The following is a 20,264-nucleotide window of genomic DNA, read 5'->3' as shown; positions in this document are numbered from 1 at the left end:
TTGGAATTGTAAAATGTTTACATGTGGGATTTTTTGGCCTGCTATCTTTTGTTCAATGCTCTATGTTAGCTGCATTTATTTGTTTTATGTGGTTGTTTATTCATTCACATTGTTCTATAGTATTCTTATTTATTTCAAATTAAATAAATATAAAATATTTTAAATTAAAATGAGAAGTAAAGAATACTAATTTTGGTAAGTCTCATGATGAAGTTCAATTTGTCTGTGATGGAATTATTGGATTATATTAAATTATTGGATTATATTTTGTTGAATGTTGCAAAAATTCTTGGTGAAGTGGCATAGGAATTCGTATTTTTTGTGAGAGATCTACAAAGACTTACGTTGACTAGCAATGTCATTCTGTCTCTAGGCAGTGGTTTACCATGGCTCACTAGTGCCTTTTACCTGATGTCATTCTGTCTCTAGGCAGTGGTCTACCATGGCTCACCAGTGCCTTTCACCTGATGTCATTCTGTCTCCAGGCAGTGGTCTACCATGGCTCACCAAAGCCTTTCACCTGTGCAGCTCCCTAAACTCTGAGGATGTCCAACGCCTGAAAGACTGGATCTCTGAGACCTGGGTGAACCTGGCCATGGTGAACTACCCATACCCAGCCAACTTTTTAAAGCCTTTGCCTTCTTGGCCCCTCAAGGTAACAGGACAACACACTGTCCTCATTGATAAACTACTTTGTCACTTTCATTAAAGGAAGAAATACTGTTGATGTAGGGGCTCCATGGTGCTAGTAATTTTGGGCTGGAATTCTGAGTTCAGCCATTTTCTGATTATGTGACTTCGGACATTTTAGACAACCTTACTTAGTCTTAGATTCTTCTTCTGAGAATTGGAGATAAAATGCATTAATATTGTGCAAGACCAATGGTTGTTGTTAATGGAATAATCACCAAACTCTGAGATGTATTCTGTATATGTAGCCTATCCAATTTTGTCATATATGTATTATGCCTAAATGTGTGCAACACATGGTAGAACCTTGATAAATGACTGCTTCATTCAAGTGCTAAGATTATTCAGTGAGCTGTTAAATATTCTAAATGCTACACACCATGAACAGTGATCTCTATGCTGAGCAGAAGAGTGGAAGTCATGGAGGGTGATTGCTTGTTGAGCAGCAGAGTGGGAAAGGTAACTTCTAAATGATAATGGGAGGGCATGGCCCTATGCTGCTGCTTATCCACCAGCATCCTGGACAAGGCCCTCTTCCTCCTCAAGTTGCCCTGTCTTTGCCTGTCTGCCTCAGAACAAGATATCAATGGTTACCAATGTTTATGGTAAGATCCAAATAATATGGACCTGAGAAGTGTAAAGACACTGATTTATAGTTTCTACAAGTTCATGAACACTGTCTCAGTTAGGGTTTCTATTGCTGTGAAGAGACACCATGGCCACAGAAACTCTTATAAAGCAAAACATTTAATTGGGGTGGCTTGCTTACAGTTCAGAGTTTAATCCATTATTATCATGGTGAGACATTCTTACTTTCACTTAGTCCGTAGTTGCCTATGTGGCTGTGTGGCTGGCCCCTAGTGTCTCCCTCTCCTTGTTCTCTTGTTCCTTGATCTTTCTTCCAAGATTTCTCATCATATTTATTCTCTCTGCCTGCCAGCCCAATCTATCCTTTCTCCTGTCTTGCTATTGGCCATTCAGCTCTTTATTAGACCAATCAGATATTTCAGACAGACACAGTAACACAACTTCATAGAGTTAAACAAATGCAACACAAAAGATGCAACACATCTTCACATCATTAAACAAATATTATACACCATCAACAAATGTAAAACATCTTAAAACAATATTCTACAACAGGATATGGGAACATGCAGGCAGACTTAATGCTGAAGAATGAATTGAGAATTCTACATCTTGATAAGAAGGGAACAGGAAGTGAACTGAGACACTGGGCATGGCTTGGGCATATATTAGACCTCAAAACCCACCCTCACAGTGACATATTTCCTCCAACAAGGCCTTAGCTACTCCAGCAAAGCCACACATCCTAATAGTGCCACTTCTTATAAGTTTGTGGGGGTCAGTTATATTCAAACCACTGCAAACATTTATATAAATTTAAGTTCTTTTTATATTTTAAAGATTCTTGTGCTGTCCACATAATTTATTGTATATGTTGTTTAAGTAATCCCTTAAGAATAAGAGTTTTAAAAGGCAAAAGAAAGTTATATTGCACAACTAGAATGGGTACTAGAAATGAAAGTTTAATCAGTTACATGAGAAACAAGTTTCAAAGACTCTTCAAGTGTCCCGCTGAACTACTAAAATTATAGCTTGCTTATAAATTATAATTAAAATAAAATAATTCCACTTGTTCTCAGGGTTATTTCTCTTTATGTATAAAGGAAACATCTTATATATAACAGGCTGGCAACTAACATACATTGAATTAAACTGGATGTTGATAACACAAAGTTATTGTTATTATTTTGAGACAAACTATTATTATTTTGAGGCAAAGCTCATTTTGTAGCTTAAGGTGGTCTAGAACTATCAATGTAGTGCAGTCTGGCCTCAAACTCATGACCTCTTGCCACAACTTCTAAGTGCTGGGATTATAGGCGTACCTTTACATCTGAATACAAAGTTATTAGAAATAGCTGACGGCTCTCATAAGAAAACTTGGATTTAAATATCAAGCGTACCTCTTTGTATTCCCTTGGTGTCCAATGTAATAACTGCACATCCATCATCATTCCCACTGAAGAGCAAATGAGTTGTTAGACACTATGCTAATCAGGGACGGCCAGACTTCATCTATAAAGAACTATATTTTAGGTATGATGGGCCTCATGGTTTTCTGTCAGTTGGTTTTGCAGCTGAATCATGAAAGCTGCCATGGACCATCTGTAAATGAGTGAGAATGGCCAGTAATGCTTTGTTTACGAGTGTAGCATCTGGCTGTATTTGGCCTATAGGTTAGTTTGCTAACTCATAATCTAGCAAGAAGCACAGGGATATAGCACAGTGAACAGCTTTTATCAGGACATAGATTAGAGAGCAGTGTGACTAGGTTTTCTAGGCTTTCTCAATATTGCTTTTATGGAGCTTTATTGTTTAGTCTTAAATGTAAACAAATGTTCCTCCACTCTCTTGAAATAATCAACTGAGGCCAGTGGAGTATGTTTCAGATGTCTTTCTATCTTTGATTCAGCACAATCCCCTTTAAGCATGATGTGTATATGATTTGGAAGTTTATTTTATTTTACAAAATAGTTTTCTTTTTAGCCCACAGTCACCTTTAACTTTATTTTCTAAACTGAGATCTTGACATTCTCTTTAATATTTTCTTGTCAAACTAATTCTACTTTGGATTTATTTTTGATCATATTAAGGAATTCTTTTTGTGAAAGGGTTTTGAGGACTGGAATCCAGGGCTTCATGCACGCTATGCAAGCACTCTACCAGGAAACTACACTTGTAGCCTGATACTGAGAAATTCTTGATTGCTTAGAATACATTCATGATTCTGTTTCTTTTTTGGACTCCCCTTCCTCTAAAAAAAAAAAAAAATCTGAAAACAAACAAAACCAAACCCCCCAAACCTGCTTCTCCTGCCTGAGAGCCTCCGTTGCCTGTTGCTTGTCTTCCCACCGTTGGCTGCTCTGTAATTTTCACAGATTCCTTTTCACTGTTTTCACTGCACCTCGCCCCTCAGCTGAGCTTGAGATTGCTGTCTGTTCTCTGCTCATTCTCTTTCTCCTTTTTTGACCCTATCTGTCCTCTCAGCTCTCTAATCCCTGGAACACTACCCAGCTGGGGACTGCTCTTTCACTTGGATCATTCCATTTAGGCAGAACTCCTCCCTCTGATGCACTTCCTCCCCTTTAAAGGACTGACAAGCAACAGACCAGAGACCCTTTCTGATTCTGTAACTCAGGCTTAGTGTGGTTAGGTAACTGTTGTGAGAGAAAGCAGGCTATTTCCAATTCTGTCGGTACCATGTACATCTCTGGAGTATCCTTGGGCAGTGACTAAATGCCGTTTTCCATGTCAATTCAGCTATCATTCTCTCTAATTTGTCTCTTCACATTGTCCCTATTTGCTTTTGTTTACTGGTAACAGAAGCCGCCACAGTCATGCAGAAATAATCATGGACTTGGCCGGCACAACACAGGGAGGAAGAGAAAAAGGAAATAGAAAACCCTCTGTCATTTGACGGTTGGGGCTACATTAGAAACCACTGCGCCTCTTCTTAACTTTAAAAGCACTTTTAAAGAAGACTGAAGTTCGTGAAATTTTGTAGTCATTCTTTCAGCTGATAGCCAATCAAACATTTTAGCATTTTTAGCCTAGTCTTCTGAGCATGGGGATAGACACAGTGAAATAGTAAGACATAAAAGGGAAAATCTCTTCCGTTTGTCTTGGTGTTTGGTAATGTATGCACCCTCTCTGGGTGGTTTAAGCGGTTTAGATGCATTCTATGAAAAGAGAGCTTTTACTGACAAAACTAATGTGATTATCTGAGGCAGTGTGAGGGGGTGTTGAAGCCTTAGAGAAAGAAAATCTGGTCTAAAAGCTGAATGTATCAGTTTAATCCTTCTTCTAATGGAGGGACCATACTCTGGAGAGAAGATTGATTTTTTTTCTTTCTTTTTTTAAAAGCTCATCTTCCTTTTTAAGAATTGTGTCTTTGCCCTACCCCCCTTCTTTTATTTCTAGTGCCTCGCTTCCTAGGTACGGGCACCTAACACTTTTAAGCAAACTGTTATTCCCACTTTTTCGCCTATGTGTTAACAAGAAAGGCAGACCACATTGAAGTGCAGATCTGATCAGACTACCGTTACATGAGTGTTCTACTTTCTCCATCTCTTTTACTTTCACAGGGAAGTCTGGCTTTATAGCCCAGGCTAGCCTGGAACTGGTAATCCTCTGGTTCCAGCCTCCCTAGTGCTAAGGCTTATGCTTCCACACTGTTTCTGGACTTTTAATACCTAGTATTTTTAAAATCGACTTCCAATGTTCTTAAGAAATTCTTTCTTAGACTTATTTTTCATGTGTGTGAGTGTTTTGCCTGAGTGTGTGTATGTGTCTGATACGCAACGAGTTCAGAGGAGGGCATCAGATCTTCAGGAACTGTAGTTATGGACAGTTGGGAAACTACCATGTGGGTGCTGGGAACCAAACCCAGGTCCTCTGCAAGAGCAGCGTGTGCTCTTAACTGCTGAGCCACCTTCCAGTCTCCTAGTTTTTTTTTTTTTTTAAGTGTTTCTTGAGTGTTTACTTGTACTAGGAAACAGAAAGTAAATTAAGTCTATTTGATTCAGGTGGCTAGCCCTAAGTCTCCTGTTCTGATATGCAACAAGTTCAGAGGAGGGCATCAGATCTTCAGGAACTGGAGTTATGGACAGTTGGGAAACTACCATGTGGGTGCTGGGAACCAAACCCAGGTCCTCTGCAAGAGCAGCATGTGCTCTTAACTGCTGAGCCACCTTCCAGTCTCCTAGTTTTTTTTTTTTTAAGTGTTTCTTGAGTGTTTACTTGTACTAGGAAACAGAAAGTAAATTAAGTCTACTTGATTCAGGTGGCTAGCCCTGAGTCTCCTGTTAATCTACTATTTTAGTTTCTTTTAAACTATTGCAAGTGTGTTCAAATTTATGTGGCAACAAACTTACTCTAACTTTTTATAAAAAAGCAAATAAATCAAAAACATATACATCAACCAAACGATTAAAAGGTGTGGCTTGTAGTGAGAAATCCACATGCATCTGTTTAAGGGGTATAAAGGATTTTATTAAGATAGGAAAAGGGGAAAATAGACTCACCAATACAGGACATGGTAAATCCAGTTTCTGAGTCCATGGAAAGTTGGGGACTCATCACAGCTGCTTCACTGTACCTTTACCCCGGTCCTTACTACCCAAGAGACAGTGACCCCCTCCCTCCTTCCTTCCTTTTAAGTGGTCAGGCAAGAAGTGCTGCCTCTATCAGGCCAGATAGCCCAATGTCATGGGCGCAGCGAATACCCACTACACTGTAGCCAAAGTTGGATGCCCCAACACTGCAGAGAGACTTTGGGTGACTATTCAGGTAGCCAGCTGTTTCTGTCATTTCTTGCATCTTTTGGAAGTTACTTGCTTGCACTTCCTGCTTACTCAGGTAATATTCTCCTTCTCAGGTCTTTGATGGGATTGAAGACTAGATAGTCACAGTTACAATCCTCCCATATCTTAAAAGCATATCGGGTACTAGATTTAGATTCTTCAGAATAGGACAGCTACAGCTATTGGGGTAATCTCTATAATTTGCTACTTACCTATTATCTGGCATTTAGTATGCATTTCTTTTTTCCTTTTTCTTTTCTTTCTTTCTTTTTTTTTTCAAGACAGGGTTTCCCTGTAGCTTTGAGCCTGTAGTGGCACTCGCTCTGAAGACTAAGCTGGCCTTGAAATCACAGACATCCACCTGCCTCTGCCTCCTGAGTGCTGGGATTAAAGGCATAGGCCACCACTGCCCAGCCTAGTTTGTGTTTCTTATGTGACAGTGTTCTTGTTGGTTGTCGTTCCATTTTTGTTTATGTTATTACCCTTTCTCCTGGGCAATACTTGATAATTGTTCTTATTGTATATAGTTTTGTATTAGATTTAGAACCTTCTTATTTAGACAAATAGGGAGAAGTGTAGTGGGTATTCACTCTCACTGGCCCATGTGACCTCTTAAAAAGGAAGGAGGGAGGGGGGTCACACTCTCTTGGGTGGTGAAGACCGGGTAAAGGTGCAGTGAAGAAGCTGTGATGGGTCCCCAACTTTCAACGGACTCTGGAACTGGTACCATGTCCTGTACTGGTGAATCTATTTTCCCCTTTTCATGTCTTAACAAATAACTTGATACTCCTTAAACAGATGCCTGTGGATTTCTTACTTCAATGGGTTTATAATGATAAAAGTGAAAGTTGGACTTTGTGACACAGGCTTGTAATCCTAGCTGCTTGGAAGGCTGAAGCAAGAGGATTGCAAGTTTGAGCAACTTGGTGAACTATATAATCTCTCTTTCTCCCTCCCTCTCTCTCTCTCTCTCTCTCTCTCTCTCTCTCACATGCACACACAAATACACACACACTCAAATTCAGACATATAAACACTCTTTTTCACACAGACAGACAGACAGACAGACAGACAGACACACACACACACACACACACACACACACACACACACACACACACACTCCAAACAAAACAAACAACATATAAAATAAGTAGGATGATGCCAGGAGTATTTGTGTGCTAAGACTTCGAGAAGTGTTTGTTGTGCTGTTGTGGGCTTTCTTCTGCTTTCTAATTAAATCACAGCCCCTCAGTAAACAAATTACAGTGAAAGTGTTTGCCCTGGTCAGTTGGCTAATATTTACAAACTATCAGGGTTAAGTTGAAGTATTATATGAGGTCATACCAACGTTGCTAACATATGACTTATAAATGTGACAGTTTCCTATGGTTTCCCTTGGACTTAATGTACATTACACATCTGGTTAAAAAGTGTGTGGCTATCTCCCTTTGGACCACTGTATCCTTGAGTAGTCATGAATTAGTGCAGAGGGTGTCCCCTATTACAGCAGTGCCTTTTGAACCACTAAATAGTATATAAGGAGACTATAGATTTGCATTTCTTATATATAAAGGCAGTTTGACAGGATCTAGGAAAGGCATTGCAATGTTTGTCTTCTTTGAACCAGTAATTCCTGTAAGACATTATCTTGAAGTCATTAAGGGTAAAGATTTAGCCATAGGGATAGGCGAGTTTATTTGTAATAATAAAAAAGGTCACAACGTGCTAGGTGGTGGTGGTGGTGGTAGTAGTGCACACCTTTAGTTGCAGCATTCTGGAAGCAGAGGCAGGTGTGGGTCTCTGTGAGTTCAAGGCCAGCCTGGTCTACAAGTTGAGTTCCAGGACAGCCAGGACTACTACACAGAGAAACCCTGTCTTGAAAAACAGAAACAAACAAACAAAAAAAGGTCACAATGTTTCAAATGACCAACCTTAAGGCTTTATCTGTTCCTCAGCTCCCCAGCCTCATTGCTCCTCTATGAATTGTTTTACATTGGTGAGTGTCCTTCTGGAGGGTTGGTGGTCAGAACAGGACCCTGCCTTCCCAGAAGGACCTGCCGTTAGAAGGGCAGTGGATCCAGGACTGCAACTAATCAGGTTATGGAATTTCTATCAGTGGAAGCCATGTCTCTGCCTATGATGTTCTGGGGCTACAGAAACCCATGTATTGTTATCTGGTGCCAGCTTCCAGCCATGCTTGTGTCTTTGCAGAGACAATAACTGCTCTTTGCAGAGATGCTATTCATGGGGACTCCTTTTCTTTCCTCAACAGAGGCCCAGTGTTCCCGCTCTAAGGGGGGGGTTCTATTGCCAGCATGTGAGTCATCCTCACTCACCACTGTGCCTTCCAAGAGTTTTAGGTATTTGTACATCAGCCCCTCTTTTCTCTTGCCTTGCTTGCATCATCTGCTGGCCTCCTCCACCACACTGCTCGAACAGAATGTTTTCCTCTGAATCTACTCTGTAGTTCTGTACGGGCCTTGGAAAGAGCTGAGTCTGCTGAGGGTGTCAGATTTAGAAAGGAGTGGGCCTTGGTAGTTGGTGATGGATAGCCCAGTATATCCCAAGATTGGCTCTTAGCTTCCATATAGTTTTGTATGTTTCTAACTGCTGTTATGTCTTAGGGTTGCTTTCTGATAAAAGTTATATTTTTCCATCTTTTTTTTAAAAATTTGAATTAGAAACAAGATCGTTTTACATGTCACTCCCAGTTCCCACTCCTTCCCCTCCTCCCCTACCACCCCTCCTAACCAAAACCCTACCACCTATCACATATCCTTTCTGCTCTCCAGGGAGGGTGAGGCCTTCCATAGGGTGTCATCAGAGTCTGTCTGTCATAGCCTTTGGGATAGGGCCTAGCCCCCCCCCCCATCCCCCGTGTGTCTTGGCTCAGGGAGTATCCCTCTATGTGGAATGGGCTCCCAAAGTCCACACCTATGCTAGGGATAAGTACTGAACTACTGCAGGAGGTCCCATAGATTTCCGAGGTCTCCTCATTGATGGTTAATTTCCCATAAATAATTAAAGAATTTTTAGAATAATAAATCTCTGTTTTGACTTTTAATTTTTCTGCAGCTGGCATTCCCTGTGGCTTAGGTGCAACAAGTTTGTACTTCCAGTTTAGCTCAGTTCTGTTTCTTCATGAACATCTTGAACCTGGGCATAGTGTATATTTATGACCTCATAGTTATCTTTTCCTTTAAAATCTATGTCTGTCTGTCTGTCTGTCTGTCTGTCTGTCTGTCTGTCTATCTGCATGTGTATGCGTGCGTGATGTATGTATAGGTGTATAGGTGTACATGCTATGTCCTGCATCCGGAAGTCAACTTGTGGGAATTGGTTCTCTCTTTCCCTTCATGTGGGTCCTTCAGATTTAACTCAGGCTCTCAGGTTTTACACTAAATAACTTTACCCACTGTCTATCATACTTGACCTCATAGATTTTTTGTCTTGTTTTGTTTGTCTGTTTGTTTTCTTCTGTGAGTCATGGTCTCACTATGTAGCTCTGGCTTTGCTAGAACTCACTTTGTAGAGCAGGCTGGCTTCAAACTCACAGAGATCCGTCTGCTTCTGTCTCTTGAGTGCTGGGATTAAAGCCTCCACATGCACACATGCTCCCACAATGATGTGTGCCTCACATTTGTGACTACATATACACACACATATCATGAAAGAAGAGAGAGCTCTCCATATTTGCTAATACATGATTTCTTGAAGTTATTTGTTTAAGAACACAAATTGATAGACCATAAAAAACGGTCACGAATGGGCTGAGGCAATGGTTTGTGTAGCTAAGTAAATTATTTTATTAGCATGAGGACCTGCGTTTGGTTCCCAGCAAACATGTAAAAATGCTGGCCTTGTGGCTTGTCTTTGTGCTTCTAATCCCAGGGCTGGGGAAGCAGAGGCTGGAGGACCCCTGGAATAGCTTAGCCTAACTGATGAACTCCAGACCAATAGGACCCTGACTTAAAGAAAGTAAACAGTGTTTTTGAGTATGAAACTTGAGGTGGACCTTTGGTCTCCACACTGGTATACACAAACATGTGCTTGCGCGCGCACACACACACACACACACACACACACACACACACACACACACACAGAGAGAGAGAGAGAGAGAGAGGAGAGAGAGAGAGAGAGAGAGAGAGAGAGGGAAAGTGAACAGTTCACTGAAGTCACATCAAAATGTTGACAAGGTATGATTTGAAGAAGTGGCTTTGTCATTGAAACTGTTTCTATTTTCATGAGGAGACACTTTCCTATGAGGATAGCACAGTGGATAACACATCTATTTCAGAAGTAGAGAGCTGTAGGAATAAATTTCAGTTTTGCCCTTTGCCAGCTGGTGAACTGGAATAAAGTGATTTGACCTTACAATCAGTTTCTTCTAGGCAAAGCATTGAACAGTAATCTACCTGGTGGGGTAGGCAATCTTGAAGATGGAATGATGTGTTGGTTACAAACGCAAGGCTTAACAGTCAATAGGTGTTGCCGGGCACTGGTGGTGCATGCTTTTAATCCCAGCACTCAGGAGGCAGAGGCAGGCGGATCTCTGTGAGTTCGAGGCCAGCCTGGTCTCCAGATCAAGTGCCAGGATAGGCTCCAAAGTTACACAGAGAAACCCTGTCTCGAAAAACAAAAACAAAACAAAACAAAACAACCCCCCCCAAAAAAACAAAACAAAACCAGTCAATAGGTATTGTTATGAGTCAGCTATGATTTTATTGTTTGTGAATTTCTCCTCATGTTTTATTATAAAATATTTCAAATATATAGAACAGTTGAAAAACACTGGACAGCGAACACTCATCAACTTACCGTGTACATGCTAGGGAGGTACTTTTCCACTGAGCTACATCTCTAGCTCTCACCTCCTAAATTTTATGAATATTATTTAAGTATATTTGACTTATTACATTCGTATTCACATATAAATCTTTTTAATCCTTCTTATTTTTATAGATTTCAAGGTAAGTTATAGTCCTCTTCCCCTAAATGATGTTTTGTATTATTAAGTTTAATATTAGTTTTTGATGGATTTTATTTATTACTAGTTTTTTTTTTTTTTGTTTTTTGAGGCAGGTTCTCACTATGTAGCTCTGCCTGTCCTGGAACTCACTCTGTACACCAGGCTAGCCTCAATCTCACAGAAATCCATTTGCTTCTGCCTCCCAAGTTCTAGGATTAAAGGTGTGCATCAGTGTACATGAGCCTAGTTTATGATGCTTTTTAAACAATTTAGTTGAACATATAGAGCAACAGGTTTCATTATGACATTTTCATGCATCCTTAATTTTGGTTGATTTCTCTCCCCCTTTCCCCCTACATCTCTCTGTCTTCCATCCTAGTTTGTATCCTTCTGCCTTCAGTGTTCCCCATTCCAGTTTTATATCATGATTCTTATCTCTTGAGAGGAATAAAAACCCACATAAAGCAGAATCCACGAATTTATGTGTAATATTTGTTATATAAGTCAGTTGCCTATAAAGATATTTCTGTGCCTTAGAAAGTTTCCCATTCATTCCCTGGGCTGTCCCCATTGTGACTCCTAACACGGAGTATTGTCTGAGATCTTCAGAGCTAGAATTTAGACACTTGTTATTAGGCTGGTGACAGGAGCATTTGTGAACTGGGTGGTTGCATGATATACCTCTGATCATACCCCCTAATGTTGGCACTGGGAACCATTTTTTTCACAAGAAAGCTTTTAAATTTCTCATAAAAATATAGCCCCTTTATGAAAATGCAAAGGAGGCTAGTGGAGATTGTATGGACAAAAGAGAGAACAGGGGGATGGCAGAGTGGGGAGGAGACAAATTTTGTTTGAAATACCAAAATGAAACTCAATTCTTTGTAAGCTAATTAAGAAAAAAAAAATCAGGCTGGGCGGTGGTGGCACACACCTTTATTCCAGCACCTGGGAGGCAGAGGCAGGCAGATCTCTGTAAATTCAAGACCAGCCTGGTCTAAAAGAGCTAGTTCCAGGACAGCCTCCAAAGCCACAGAGAAAACCTGTCTCGAAAAGCCAATAAATAAATAAATAAATAAATAAATAAATAAATAAAAAGAAAAAAAATCAGTCCTTCATTCAGGAAACAGTTATCTGAGACCTTGCTAAGCACTGTTGGAAACGTTGTAGAATCAATTGAGTACAAACAGCATTATAAGGGTTGTGATAAAAACAAAAAATAGAAACTGAGTATAGCAGAGTTCCCAAGAAGGGAGAAGTTTCAGACTTGGAAACCCAGCCAGATAAGGACAGTCTCAGGGAGGAGGGAATTTTAAGCTGGGCATTGACAAGGATGAGGTGGCCAACATCCATAGAATTGAAGAATGAGGAAAGAGATTTGAGGATGAGCAGAGGAGGGGAAGAGTTTGGTGGGACGGTGTTCCTGAACTGGAGCAAGGGCTATATAGATTAGGTTGGAGTGGGATAGGGCTTTGCACAATGTGTAAAATGAATGCCTGCATTATTTCTGCAGTGTAGGGAAGATTTAAAAGGGAGATTATACTTTAGAGTCAGAACAACTTAAGCAGCATAGTTAGATTTGCTAGGTTGTTCTAGAAGCCATTATGGAACCTCGGCTAGCTTCTTTCTCACCATACTCCTGTCTCTGCTTCCAGTGTACTGGCATTACAGGTGTATGTAAGCATACCTAGCTGGGTTAGATGTTTAAGAGTGTTTTATAATCAAATTATGACCGCATTTCCTCTTTGTGTTATTATACTGTAATTTTATATCCATATCTTACTCTTCCTCTGTTTATCTCTCCAAAATGACAGGTCGTGTGCCAGTATCTGACAAACCCCTTTATGTCGGATTCCCTGCTGGTGCAGAACATCTACCAAGCTCTGAATGTATATTATAATTACTCAGGCCAGTCCAGATGCAATAATATTTCTGAAACAACAATTGGCTCTTTGGGATCCCGGGTTTGGGGCTATCAGGTAAGTGTGTATGGCTCCCAAGGCAGTCTTTCTCTTTGCTGATTCAGTTGTGCTATAGTAGAGACCAGACAAGAATTTATCACCTAACCTGCATTCAAGTCTAGATGCTGTTGTGTTACCCTGTGAGACTGCTGATAAGTTCATTCACTCATTTACTCACTGCTTCGCCAATCTCAGTGAGTGCTTATGGCTGGTCAGGCTCCCTTATGCTTCAAAGATAAAGACATAAATAACATGATCTCACTATCAAATAGTGAGAAAGATAGGTGCATTAACACTATAATAGACTTTGGCAAGTCCTGGAAAGGAGGCCTTGTGTGGATGTGTGAAAGAAGTGAAGTCTAACTTGAGTCTTTCTGCATCTGCATTCTCTTTTATCTGCACAGTAAGACTAATGTCGGTGGTGATGATGATGGTGATTATGATGATGCTTTCGTCCTAAGGTTGTCCGTAGGGTTAAATATGATCATGGATGTGAAGGAACGTTCCTTGCAAAGGAAGGAATAGATATTCTTTTGTCACCTTTCAGCCATGTCATTCTATGAGAAATAAAGGAGTTCTGTGGCAGTGATGTAAAGGGGGTGGGGAGGTTGAAGCTTGATTACAAGTTCAGACCCTTGCCTGCTACTTACTGATGATGAAGCTACTCGCCAGCTGAATGATCTTGACCAATTCATTTCTTCATTTCCTTTCCTGGTTTGCTTTTAGACCTGCACAGAAATAATCCTGCCTTTTTGTACGAATGGTGTTGATGACATGTTTGAAGCCCGTGCATGGGATTTAGATAAGTATTCTGATGACTGTTACAAACAGTGGGGTGTGAGGCCACGTCCTTCCTGGATCACTACCTTATATGGAGGCAAAGACATCCGTTCACATTCAAACATCATTTTCAGGTGAGCTCTTTTGGTCCCAAGAGGAACTTTGGTTGTTGGGAATCCTTGCAGAATGGCTGAGAGAATAGAATTAGGAAAGTATGGGATAATAAAACAACACAGAATACAACAGTGACTCATTAGGCTTTTCTATTAAAATCTCTCCATTATGAAATAAAACATCATCTTTTGTTCTCAGTTTATGTTATCACTGTTAGTAATTATAACATTAATAGTCAATACTGGTTCAACAGACACTTTTGAAGTGCCCACTCTATTTCCTTCCAAGTACTGCAAGACTTGAGGCACTTTAAACAAATTACCCAGAATTCTCATGACTACTGAGACACGTAGTTGTGATAGCCCTTGTGTTAGTCAGGAAGATACTCAGGGTCAGTGAATTGAGACACTTACAGAAGCCCAACCAGGGAGTTGTAAAGGGAGACTTCTTCCTTGGCCTGTATACCCAGAAACCTGCATGTTCTTCTTTGTCAGTGCTTTCAAGAAGTGACACATTTGGTCCTGGTTCACATCAGAATTAACTGAGTTGGCTCTAAGTATACCTGACTGTGATGTCACATTTTTCATTTCTGGCTAGGTTGTCTGCTATTCACCTGGCAACTGGTTAATTAAAACATTCACCGAGGGCTGGGGATGTAACTCAGTAGTAAGAGTACTAGTCTGTTATGCAAGAGGGTGTGTTTTATCACTCACACTGAGAAGAGTAGTTGTGTAAATCTGTGGATACCAACCCATACATCTTTATTTTACTTTATTTTATTAGTTCTAGTTAGGGAACAAGCTTATTTCAAGTCCCTTCTCCCTTTCCCTCCCCTCAACCCCAAACTTCCTCCCCCACCCCAGCCCACCCCCCACCCATCCACCCATCACTCCCCAGGCAGGGCAGGGCCCTCAATGCAACCCATACATCTTAATTAGAGATGTGGTTGGATTTGCAAGCATCATTCTTTTTACACTCTCTTAAATGAATCAGATCAGACCCTACACACACACACACACACACACACACACACACACACACACACCAGTAGTTTATAACAATGAAAAGTGCTAAAGGTTGCTGCCAGTTTTGCTTAATATATGCCTCTGACTATCAGACTCAACCCAATGGATACCTGTTTCCATATAAAAGGCAAGACACTCTGACAGAAAACAGACAGCTTCTTTTGGTTTAATTTCTTTAAATTGTATTCCTCATTCTCAGGTGGGCTCTTCATAACTATATTATACAGTTCAGCTATGTAAAGTGGTGGTTGGACAAATAAATCCATTTCTATTCTGCCAGATTTAGAGTATTTGAAATTAGGAAGAAAAGGGCGTCTGTATAAGCCTTCGGGTCTGGATTTATCATTAGCTCTGCTGGCAAAAAATATCCAAGACTTGGCAATTTATAAACAGCATAAACTTATTTCTCACAGCTGTGAAATGTAAAATGAAGGTTCTGACAAGTTCTGTGTCTAGTGAGGGCACCTTGAAGCCTGTAGTCTTGTATGGCAGAAGGCAGAAGAATGGAAAGGGTCCTAAACCTGTTTCTTCTAGCCTTTTTTGTTTGTTTGTTTGAGCCAGTGTTTCAACATGTAGACCCGGCTGTCCTGGAACTCAAAATGTAGACCAGGCTGGTCTCTAACTCATAGATATATACCTACCTCCCAAATGCTGGGACTAAATGAGTATGTTACCAGTCTGGTTTGTTTCAGCCTTCTGATGATAATCCCCTTATAAGTCAATAACTTCCCCAAAGGACCTGTCCCTTATTGCTAATCTTATTACTTGTGGAGGTTAAGTGCTTACACATGAATGATGAGCATGGTGACTCCAGGCTCATCTCTGTTCTAGCAAAGGAGGAAGTATTTTGTCAGTTCATTGTTCCCTCTTGGAGATTCTCTTCAGGGACTGTTCATATGGTTTTTCTAACATCCTGGACTTTAAGCTTGTAAGATAAAGACCTTATAATAAATAGAGCTGAAGATCAAATTTTAAAAGTGGAATCTTAACCTTCATTTGAATGTTTAATATATGAGTTTGGGTCAAATACAGTCTCCTTTCTTATTGGATTCAACCATCTCAGATAATTTTTTAGTCATCTGTCTGCTTATATTGTTCATAATAGTCATGAGCATTGTCTTCATTTTCACTAGATGAAAATGTGGGCAGATTTTGAAGTGTGGGCAGATTTTGTGAGAGGCATTTCTGGACTAGAGCAGAAGCCAGAGGGTGGTAGTAGCTCAGTGTAAGGAATGACTTTTTAAGAGAGTTGCACAGATGCAAAAGGAGCTTACCTCAAGTGAAATGATTTGTGTTGTCTGATGCTCAGTATTGCCATGTGAAAAATAAGACAAGCAGTTGTGGTTATGTTTAAGTGATTTAGTCCAAAATAGACCTGGTGGCACAGGCCTTTAGTCCCTGCTACTCAAGAGGCTTGGGCAGCAGGTTTGCCTAATTAACTAAACCAAACCAAACCAAACCAAACCAAAACAAAACAAAACAAAAACAAAGTTAACCCAGCAAAATACTAAGCACTCAGACTCAAACCTGGAAAACACATGTGCATAAAAAGTAAAATGAAGTCTACTTTCTTCCCTGAACTTTACATCTGTGTGTTGTACCTATCTAGCCAGGAACACAAACACAGACGCAGACACAGGCACAGGCACAGACACAGACACACACGCAGACACACACAGACACACAGACACACAGACACATACACACACACACACACACACACACACACACACACACACACACACTTGACCCTAAGTAAAAACAAAAGAACTGCCTTTGGTGTCTATTCTGTGTATATTGAGTGAGGCCATGCCTATGGACTACATGGAAAATAGCTTTGTGTTCGGGCTCCTCTTCTTAGTTTGCCCCCCTGCCCGCCCCCCACAACTATGGTGCCTGTGCTTTGTCGGGAATGTTCAATATGAAATTGTTGGACTGGAGATTTTCCAGTTAAGATTTGCAATTGAAGAGTCATGTGCAGCTTGGGTGTCTTCTTGTTCTTTCCATAATTAAATACATGACTTTGGGCAAATTGCTAGTTTGTGGAATTGAGAAATAATAATTATTATCTAACGCAGTTATTTAAATAATAAATGGTTTGTTATGGAAGTAAGCACCATGAGGACAGAAGGGTTTTTTTTTCTTTTTAATTTAAGTTAGAAACAAGCTTCTTTTACATGTCAATCTCAGTTCCTTCTCCCTCCCCTCTACCCCTGCTTCCCACCAACTCTATATCCCAACCCCTTTCTGCTCCCCAGGGAGGGTGAGGCCTTCCATGAGGGATCTTCAAAGTCTGTTATATCATTTGGATTCTCCCCAGTGTGTCTAGGCTGAGAAAGTATCCCTCTATGTGGAGTGGGTTCCCAAAGTTCATTTGTGTACTAGAGGTAAATACTGATCCACTACCAGCGGCCCCATAGATTGCCCAGACCTCCAAACTGACTTCCTCCTTCAGGGGGTCTGGAATAGTCCAATGCTGGTTTCCCAGCTATCAGTCTGGGGTCCATGAGCAACCCCTTTGTCAGGTCAGCTGTTTCTGTGAGTTTCTCCAACCTGGTCTTGACCCCTTTGCTCATCACTCCTCCCTCTCTGCAACTGGATTCCAGAGTTCAGCTCAGTGTTTATCTGTGGGTGTCTGCATCTGCTTCCATTAGCTACCAGATGAAGGCTCTAGGATGGCATATAAGGTAGCCATCAATCTCATTATCAGAGAAGGGCATTTAAGGTGGCCTCTCAACTATTGCTTAGATTGTTAGTTGGGATCATCCTAGTATATCTCTGGACATTTCCCTAGTGCCAGAATTCTCTTTAAACCTATAATGGCTCCCTCTATGATGATACGTATCTCTTTTCTTGCTCTCCTCTATTCTTCCCCTGACTACATCTTCCTGTTCCCTCATGTCCTTCTCTCCCCTCCTCTTCTCCCCTTCTCTTTCTTCTAACTCCCTCTCCCCTCCCCCCATGCTCCACATTAGCTTAGGAGATTTTGGAGGACAGTAGTTTTATATGTATTATCTGCTGAACCTTCTGTGCCAGGCATTTGTTAGGTAGTTGAGGCTTTAATAAATTCTAGCTGTTATAGTCCTACTTTGGCAATTCTTCTCATTGTACAGTGGTTTTCTTGGGAGAATTTGTATTTTCTAAAACACATAGATTATTTCTCCAATAGTGATTCTCAGTTATTTAAGTATAAATTCAGAAGGGACCCCACGAAGAACTGGATAACTAACATTATTTCCCAGGCAAATTAATTATTGCTAGTGATTAAGTGAGTCTGGTTGTTGGGAATTTTACCCAGGTATCTAGAGTCCCTCAGAACACACACACATTCTCTCTCTTCTCTCTCTCTCTCTCTCTCTCTCTCTCTCTCTCTCTCTCTCTCTCTCTCTCTCTCTCTCTCTCTCTCTCTCTCACACACACACACACACACACACACACACATTTATTGTGACTGGTGAGCTTTCATGTCTGCACTGAGAAATTCAAGTCCATGTGCAGGCCAGGTCTCTCAGCAACTCTAAACACTGTTGCTAAGTCACCAGGTGCTTTAGATGACCTTTTAAATCAGATGCAGTTTGCTCATCACGTGACTGCAGGGACTTGTTTTGTTTTGCAAATAATGGAGCATTTCCTGTCTGGGTTGAGCCTTTCAAACTGGAGCAATTATAAAGGCTGTTTGTTCTCTCAAGAGAAGCCAACCTTTATATTTAACAAAACCAGTAAAGTGTGTTTTTGGAATAAATTTTCTTCCCCCAACATTGATATTAATAAGTTACAATTAAGCATTTTTTTGAAGAGAAGTATAAGATGAAAAGGGGAATTTAAAGTTGTATTTCAAATACATTTACACTTAACATGCCTGAATGTTTATTTTGTAACTCAATTTGTGCAGTGCTTTTATCTAGAAAAGGCTGATCGTATTCTGACTAAATTTTTATGAGAAACACTTTGAATTTATTGTCATGATTTTCTTACCTCCTGGAGGCATTATCACTCCCCATGTTTACAGTATATGATATTAATTATAAGAACTGGACATTTATGTGGTATGTTATAGTTTTGTCTCATTTCCATATGTGTTGTTCAGATTTGGTCTCATAATGTCTGTGTGAGAGAGACTTTTTAAAAAAATGTTTTTTTTTTCTGTAGGAATTGAGGTTCCCAGAAGTCAACCAGCTTAGTAAAGATTTAAAACTTATACTTATAAGACCCCCGAAAACTCAAGTATCCGGGATCCCAGGCCACGTTCGCGGTCACCCCAATCACCAGGCGGATTCGAGAGCTTGCTGCAAACTGCACGAGGCTTTATTGTAATTTAACGAGCTAACCCCATGTTAGCTTGGGTCTTTCACCCACCCGCCATGGTGGATGGCCAGAAAAGACGGCTCCTAGGGGATCCCGAAAGATCTTATAGGGCAGCGTAAGGGGAGTGTCTAGGGGTATGCACAGGCTCACGATTGGTGTGCCTCCAGGCTTGGAGGGCTTGCCCTGTGTTGATTGGTCAACTGGTTGTTATGGCCCATAGGCCCTCCCAGGGTGGTTGCTATGCTCTCTACGTCATTGCTGTGTGCTTGTACAGCACACCCAGGGTTGTAAAGCATAGCGCCACCAGCTAACTTCCGATTGGTTCCTTGTCACGTGACAGGCATCTGACTTTCTAGTGACTAACTTCTGATGGGTTCCTTGTCATGAGACAGGCATCTGACCTCTAAGTAACCAAGGCAGGTTTATGGCAAGCACGTGTTCGGCCGTTATGGCTGCCGAAAGGGAAGCTGGTCCCTTCAATACTGACATTCTTCCTGCTTCTGCACACAGCTGAAAGCCCGGGTGTGTGTTTGTTTTAGTCCTTTATTTGGACTCTACTCTTCCACATCAGAAAGTACTGAAGAGGTTATGTGTTCATGAACCGGCAAATATCTACTAATAGATCTGCATGAGGGATATCCAGTAAGAATCGACAGATAATCTGATACTTAATTTCCCTAAAAATTTGTTTGGCTCCTACTGTGAACCACACCTGGTTCTAGATACTAGAGACAAAGCAATAGGAGAACCCCAAATCCTTAACTTTGTGGAGCCCTGGTTTGACAGGTAATAAAACAAGGCAGTTTCAGCAAATATACTAAAGGGAAAGTCAGCCAGGGAGAAGGTTAATGAAGTGTCAGAGGAGGGAAAGTATCAGGAATATACAAAATATAACATATCTACACACATACATATATAAATTCATAAACATACATCACACATATACATATGCATTTATGTACACATACCTGCATATATAATACACATGCATATACATACACACATGTGCATACACACATATGTA

At 40.7% G+C, this 20,264-nt stretch overlaps 1 protein-coding gene across 1 annotated transcript in view; it reads left to right on the top strand.

The window, feature by feature from the left end:
- Positions 1-20,264, top strand: part of LOC100753648 (lysosomal Pro-X carboxypeptidase-like) — a 42,616-nt gene that overhangs the window by 17,688 nt on the left and 4,664 nt on the right. The window contains exons 5-7 of the mRNA XM_035441355.1: positions 486-655; positions 12,870-13,034; positions 13,743-13,930. Coding sequence (XP_035297246.1) covers positions 486-655; positions 12,870-13,034; positions 13,743-13,930 — 523 coding nt within the window. The remainder of the gene's footprint in view (positions 1-485; positions 656-12,869; positions 13,035-13,742; positions 13,931-20,264) is intronic.

This window comes from Cricetulus griseus, chromosome 3 (assembly GCF_003668045.3).
Source record: "Cricetulus griseus strain 17A/GY chromosome 3, alternate assembly CriGri-PICRH-1.0, whole genome shotgun sequence".
Classification (NCBI taxonomy): Eukaryota; Metazoa; Chordata; class Mammalia; order Rodentia; family Cricetidae; genus Cricetulus; species Cricetulus griseus.
This window is presented reverse-complemented; position numbering and strand designations above follow the sequence as displayed.